The sequence below is a fragment of the Phalaenopsis equestris genome, unplaced genomic scaffold (assembly GCF_001263595.1).
Source record: "Phalaenopsis equestris unplaced genomic scaffold, ASM126359v1 Scaffold000151, whole genome shotgun sequence".
In the NCBI taxonomy this organism is placed as follows: Eukaryota; Viridiplantae; Streptophyta; class Magnoliopsida; order Asparagales; family Orchidaceae; genus Phalaenopsis; species Phalaenopsis equestris.
The window spans coordinates 270,213-277,510 of record NW_018164593.1 but is presented as its reverse complement, the minus strand read 5'-3'; the positions used below and the strand labels follow the sequence as shown (position 1 = coordinate 277,510).

At 35.0% G+C, this 7,298-nt stretch overlaps 1 protein-coding gene across 1 annotated transcript in view; it reads left to right on the top strand.

Moving 5' to 3' along the window:
• The window catches only part of LOC110021868 (glutamine synthetase cytosolic isozyme 1-1-like), a 21,623-nt gene extending 15,022 nt beyond the window's left edge, over nt 1-6,601 (top strand). Inside the window, exons 5-10 of the mRNA XM_020720559.1 lie at nt 5,165-5,271; nt 5,375-5,462; nt 5,773-5,901; nt 6,228-6,302; nt 6,403-6,456; nt 6,560-6,601. Of these exons, the coding sequence (XP_020576218.1) occupies nt 5,165-5,271; nt 5,375-5,462; nt 5,773-5,901; nt 6,228-6,302; nt 6,403-6,456; nt 6,560-6,601 (495 nt within the window). The remainder of the gene's footprint in view (nt 1-5,164; nt 5,272-5,374; nt 5,463-5,772; nt 5,902-6,227; nt 6,303-6,402; nt 6,457-6,559) is intronic.
• Nucleotides 6,602-7,298: the final 697 nt, after the last annotated feature.

Sequence of the window (7,298 nt, the reverse complement as noted above, 5' to 3'; positions counted from 1 at the left end):
AAAGAGAAGGTTACTTTACCGATGAGGATCACAAGTTGCTAGAGATGTTGAAGAGGAAGCAAAGAGCGACATGTAATATAAATGAGGATTCATTCACCTTATCGTCATCCTAGAAAAACACTGCTAGTTATGCTCACTCAGCCAAAGTTACTCGTGATGCACATGTTTTATATCTAGCTAGTTATGCTCACTCAGCCAAAGGTACTCGTGATGCACATGTTTTATATCTACCACAAGATCATCAGAATAGATAGTAGATTTCTGTGCATCTCAACATATGATAAATGCTGCTAGTGAATTCTCTTATTATACTCACCTAACAGCTCTAGAGAGCATTCAGACTGCTGATGGTACAACATAGTATGTGGCTGATATGGGTATAGTGAGGTGTACAGATTCTATAACTTTGTCTAATGTTTTGCATGTTCTTTTCTTTCCAATGAACCTTCATCAGTGTTATTATAATTCAACTAAAATGTGTTGTTTCATTTGATAATCTAAAGGTGATCTTTCAAGAGATATGATTGACCAGAGACTTAGGATTGACACTTGACATAATAAACTTTGATACTTGGATAAAGAGGGGATGGACTCAGCCTTGGCATTCGTGATTGATAATGCTGAAGCAAGATGATTTGAGAGAAGTGTGGAGGATGTTTTGTTGCTACTTCTCAGACGTATGAGACACTATTTATTTAGTCTATAGAGTCATTTGTATCATCCTTGTATGAAGAGATAAATCAACAAAAACTATTGTGTGATACTTGTGAGTTTGGTAATTATACTATGAGCTCTTATGTTAGTTCTGGTAAAATTAGTTCTTATATTTTTGATTTGGTGCACTTAGATGTATGAGAATTCTGTTCTGCAGCTTTTATGGTTGGTTATGAATATTTTGTGACTTTTATTGATTATTTTTCCCGTGTTACTTGATCATATCTGATGAGAAACAAAATTAACATGCTTGGCTGCTTTAAAGAATTTCATAGGGTGATTCAGACTCAATATTATGTAGTAGTAAAGGTACTGAGGTCTGGTAATAAGACATAGTATACCGACGAGACGTTTGGGGAGTACTTGTCAGCCTAAGGGATACAACATTAAACTATATGCTCATACACATCAATATCAAAACAAAGTAGCAGGGAGGAAGAATATATACTTTCTAGAGATAGCTCGAAGTATGATGATCACTTGTAGAGGCAAGCAGTTTTGGCATCGGCTCAATTAATCTGCAGAATGCCCTTGATAGTGTTGAATTGGAAGTGTTCTTGTCAGATGTTAAAAGGAGATAATAGTGACATCCTCCCATTAAAGGTTTTTTGTTGTGTATACTTTGTGAAGAACAATAACCATCAGTGGGAAAGTTAGATCCTAGAGCTATAAATTGTGTTTTCATTGTTATTCTGCTACTCAAAAGGGGTATGTTTGTTCGAGTCCGATAAAGAAGAGACTATTTGTGAACATGGATGTGTCCTTTAGAGAGTTTGAATTGTACCACACCCTGGAGGTGACTTCACCTTTTGGTGACTCATCAGATATTGGAGGTATGAAGCGAGAGGGAGAGAGCAGTGATGATCAAAGATTTGTGCATGTGGGAACGATGCCTTGTCCTTTTGTGTGGGAAGGATCAACTGAGGAAGAACGGAAAAATGAGAAAAATGAATCTGAAGGTGGAGGGATTCAAGCTCAAAGAGAGCTGTGGTTGTAGACGAGGAAGAGGCAGAATGTGGGAACAATGTTTGTCGTGTTACTCATGCGATCAAGTCCGGAAATAGTATATGTCGTGTCACTCGTGCCATCAAGTCCCTTACTCGGTCTACCCCGACTCCTGAGATACCTACATCTTCCACTTTAGAATTTGATTACCTAGGTGATATGATTCCTCTTTCTTTTCCTCCCACTCCCGTGGCTTTATGGAGGACCTCTCGCAGCGATAGAGGTCATTCTTCTTATCGTTATTCTCCTGATTATTTTTTTTCTCACATCATTCCTCAATTTGCTATTCTTCTTATCGTTATTCTCCTGATTATTTTTTTTTCTCACATAACATTCCTCAATTTGCCTCATACTCTAACATATCATCTATACACGAAGCATTCATTGCATCTTTAGACACTGTCTCTATACCCAAGTGGTGACAGGTAGCTAAAGAAAATCTAAAGTGGAAAATTTCCATGTTGAAGAAACTTGGTGCTTTCAGTAAGAACGGGATGTGGGAGATAATACCATTGCCAGTAAAAAAATGAACAATTGGGTGCAAGTGGATTTTCACAATAAAATAAAATCGATAAGAGAAAGTGGAGCGTTGCAAGGCATGATTGGTGACGAAATGGTACAATCAGACGTATGACATTAAGTATGATGTGACTTTTACACCTATAGCGAAGATGGGCACAACAAGGACACTGGTTTCTCTGACTGAGAATGGTGGGTGGAGGTTACACCAACTTGATCTGAAGAATGCTTTTCTTCATGGCAAGTTACTAGAGAAGATATGGACATACCTACAGGATTCAATACATGTCAGATAGTGGGCAAGATGTGCGGGCTCAGGAAGTTGCTTTATGGCTTGAAGCAGCCTCATCGAGCTTATTTTGATAAGTTCATAAAAGCTATGGTGGGCTTGTGATATGAGTAGATCAATGTCAATCATACAGTATTATTTCATCTGGTCACATCACTGTTTGTTGTGTACATTGATGACATAATTATTACTGGTGATGATGAGACAGAGATTGTTCAACTAAATGTTAGATTGGACAAACAATTTGAGTTGAGGACCTTGGACAACTCAGATATTTCCTTGGGATTGAAGTGGCTCATGGACTAGAGGGGATGGTCTTATCTATAGAATTATGTACTAGATCTTCATAAAAACATGCATCCTGGCATGCAAGCCTGTACTCTCTCATATTAATCAGAAGACTAAGCTGAGTGTAGAGACAGTAAAACCAGTTAATCATGAGAGATATTAGAGATTACTAGGTCGTCTGATCTATTTGGTCACACGCATTCCGATATCTCATTTGCAGTGAGCATGGTGAGTCACTATATGCATGATCCAAGAAATGATCATATGGACGCAGTGTATCAGATTCTGAGGTACCTGAAGAATGTACTATGAAAGGGGTTGATCTTCAGAAAAAATGAGCATGTAGACATTGAGGACTATTGTGATGTTGACTGGGCGAGTTGTGCATATGACAGAAGATTTACCTCAGGATACTGCATATTCGTAAGGGGCAACTTGGTCTCTTGAAAGAGCAAGAAATAATCTGTAGTATCAAGCTCAACAACAGAGACAGGGTACAGGGCTATTGCCTTAGATATAAAATAAGATTGATTACAAAAGGCTATAGTAAAACTATTGATATAAAATAAGATTGATTACAAAAGGCTATAGTACTATGATTGACATTGGCTCTGAAGAGGTATTTACTCTCGTTGTTTGATCAAAAACTATTAGATTGGTTATTGCTCTTGCAACCCAAAATAAACGAAGAATACAACAAATGGATGTAAATTATGCATTCTTGAATGGAATCGTAAAAGAAAGAGTATATGTTCAACAACCACCAGGCTTCTGAGTTAAAAGGAAATAAGATGGTTCTAAAGCTAAAGAAGCTTTTTTTGGATTGAAGCAAGCACTAACAGCATGGAATAGCCTAAAAGATAAGCACTTACAAGAAAATGGTTTTATGAAATATTCTTATTAGCAAGTTTTTTACATCAAGAATAAGGATGGAGATATCTTTATTGGTTGCTTGTATGCTGATGATTTAATCTTTTTTAGTAGTAATCGAAGCATGCTTGGAGAATTTGAACAAACAATGACAAAAGAGTTTGAGATGATTGATATTGAACTCATGACACACTACTTTGGTATTGAGTCAAACAATGGGAAAATGAAATGGTTATCTCAATAGAAGGATATGCAAGAAAAATGTTGAAAAAGTTCAAAATAAAAAAAATAACATGTCCATAATACTCTCATAGATTCTAGAGTTAAATTATCAAAGCATGATTTAATTGGGAGTTTACGCTGCTCGATATGCATAAGCCCCGATATTCTTAGTAATGTTGACATGTGAACACTACATTGAAACTCCAAAAGAATCATGTGTTATATCAAGGATACGATTAATTTTGGCTTACACTATTCATCATTTAATAACTTCAAGCTTGTAGGATATAGCAACTGGAATTGGGTTGAAGATATGGATGATAGAAAGAACATCACAAAATTTGTGTTCTTTTTGGAAGGCACTGCTTTCACTTAGATGTCAAAGAAATAATCAATTGTAACTCTTTCTACTTGCAAAGCAAAGGATGTTGCCTAAAGCATGCTGAAAGAATTAAGTTTACCACAAGAAAAAACAATAAAGATCATATTAATAACAAGCCAACAATAGCATTGGCCAATAATTCAATTTTTCATGTTAGAAGTATGCATATTGATACACGTTATCACTAGATAAGAGAATCTATCACAAGAGAAGAGATACAAGTTGAGTACGGGAAGTCTCAAGCCCAAATTGTAGATATTTTTGCCCTGTAGCTCAAAATTGAAAATTTTATCAAGATACAAAGTTTGCTTAGAATGATATAATGAATTTTAAGAGGAGATGTTGAAAATTAAACTTGCTTTGGCCTATATGTAATTGAGCTTTAATCTAGAATGATGTTTAGATAATTCTAAAGACTATTCTAAAGAAGATTTTATAGTATTCTAGAGACATTTTAAAAGAGTATTTAGAAATATCTAAAATAAGTAGTTAATGAGCTTGCTTTGGCCCATATGTAATTTACCTTTAATGTAGAATGTTCTTTGGAGAATTCTAAAGACTATTCTAAAGAAGATCTTAGAGTATTCTAGAGATATTTTAAAAGAGTATTTAGAAATATCTAAAATAAGTAGTTAATGGCTTTTGTCATGGAAGATAGGAGATTATTCTAGAGAGTCATGGTGCTCATAGAATTGTAATTTGTTTCACATTTCTAATGGGGGTGTCACTAGTATAAATAAGTATAGTGTCTTTAAGTTTGTATAAAGAAGAAAATAGCGAGAAATAAAGTTATCTCTTTCATCAATAAAGATTTATTCTTCCTTCCTCTTAGCCTTAATCATGTCCTAAAATCTTTCTATTTCTATTATTCGCAGGTCTTATGTGACTGTTACAGCCCAAATGGAGAGCCAATCCCCTCTAACAAACGATATAATGCCGCTAAAATTTTTAGCCATCCTGATGTAGCTGCTGAAGAACCTTGGTAACCTGAATAGTTTTTAAATTTGTTTAAATTACTATTTATGACCTGTCTTATGAAATTATGATTTGAAATATTTTCTGTGTCGTGCTATGCTCTTTGCCAGGTATGGAATTGAGCAGGAGTACACTCTTCTTCAAAAGGATGTCAAGTGGCCCCTTGGCTGGCCATTGGGTGGCTTTCCAGGCCCCCAGGTGATAAATGCTACCAATATTATTATATTGTTAACATTTACATTTCTATCTTAAACTTCTGTTCACTAATGCATTATTCAACCAAATTTTTTTTTAGAATATTACCACAGTTGACTAAGGGTTGTGTCCTCTAAATATTTTGTGTTTTTTGTCTCTTTACATTATTTATTGGCTTTTATTAGTCAAATTGTTCTTATTCCTCTGAAATTAAACAATTTTCGGCTTGTGTTTGAGCTAATATACTCAGCAAATCATTTCTTCAATCTATCTGAACCTTATGCTCATGCTCATCAATGTGACTTTGTAACAGGGTCCATACTATTGCTCCGTAGGTGCCGACAAATCATTTGGTCGTGATATTGTTGATTCCCATTACAAAGCTTGCCTATATGCAGGGATCAACATTAGTGGCGTCAATGGAGAGGTGATGCCTGGTCAGGTAATTAACTTCTTTCTTTTATTCCTTGGGCATTTACATTTGTACCAACCAATTATTATGTATTTACATATCTAACACCTAAGCTCTACTTACGCGTTTATACCACCCAAATCTTTCATATCAAATAAAAAATATGACTTTTTTTTAACTTTTGAAATATGATTTCATGCATAGGTAAGGTGGCACATATGTAAAAAATTGGAGTTTTAAGTGAGATATTAACATACATTGGAATTTAGTGGTATTTATGTAAACTTTCCTATCTTTTTTTTTTTTTTTCCTGTTTTGATGTAAATGGAAATTATGAATGTTGTGCTATCTTGTAGTGGGAATTCCAAGTTGGTCCAGCCGTTGGCATTTCTATTGCTGATCAGTTATGGATTGCTCGCTATATTCTCGAGGTTTGTATCTCCTCTCATTATTTGCAGAGCAAATTTCATCCTGAACTTGTAATTTTTATTGTTCCTTCGCTAATACTAACTTTGGTATTTCTGTAATCAGAGGATTACTGAAATTGCTGGTGTGCTCCTTTCGTTGGACCCAAAGCCCGTGCCGGTTGGATCAATTTTATGTTTGTTTTGATCAAGAGGTTTCCATATTGAAATGAATTCTTTTTGCATGATTTGAAATTAAATTTATAATTATACATTTGTTTTAGGGGGATTGGAATGGCGCTGGCGCCCACACGAATTATAGGTAAAAAATTTTTTTCTGCCATTCAAATACCACTTTTTCCTCGTTTTTACTTATTTGTTTCAAAAATAGATTATTTGGTTTTCAAACTTTTGGTTTTTTTACTTTTAGCACAAAATCTATGAGGGGAAACGGAGGGTATGAGATCATAGAGAAGGCCATTGAGAAACTTAGCCTCAGGCACAAGGAACACATTTCTTCCTATGGTGAAGGCAATGAAGATCGCCTCACTGGAAAACACGAAACTGCTGATATGAACAATTTTACTTGGGTAAGCTCTTGAAATTTAATTTTATAACGTTTAAAGAATAAATAACCTATAAAAATTTACATACTTAGCACACAATTCTTATGTATTTACAAATTCAAATCAATAGAAAAAAATGCTCCAGGAAAACCTGCTCATTTCATTATTGGTTTGGGCTTATATGGAGCCTCATAACATTTACAAATAAATATTAGATTTGGGCTTATATGGAGCCTCATAACATTTACAAATGAATATTTAGACTTCTTCTATTTATAAATAGGACCCTAACATTAAAAAGAAATCTCAACACTCTCCCTCAAGGAGGGCAAAAGATATCCACTAAGCCCATCTGGTCACATAACCTAGACAAATCTAATGAGCTAGGTCCTTTGGTGAGATAGTCGGCCACTTGCTCTCCAATGGTTACATGACTTGGTTCCAGTGGTCAGCTATT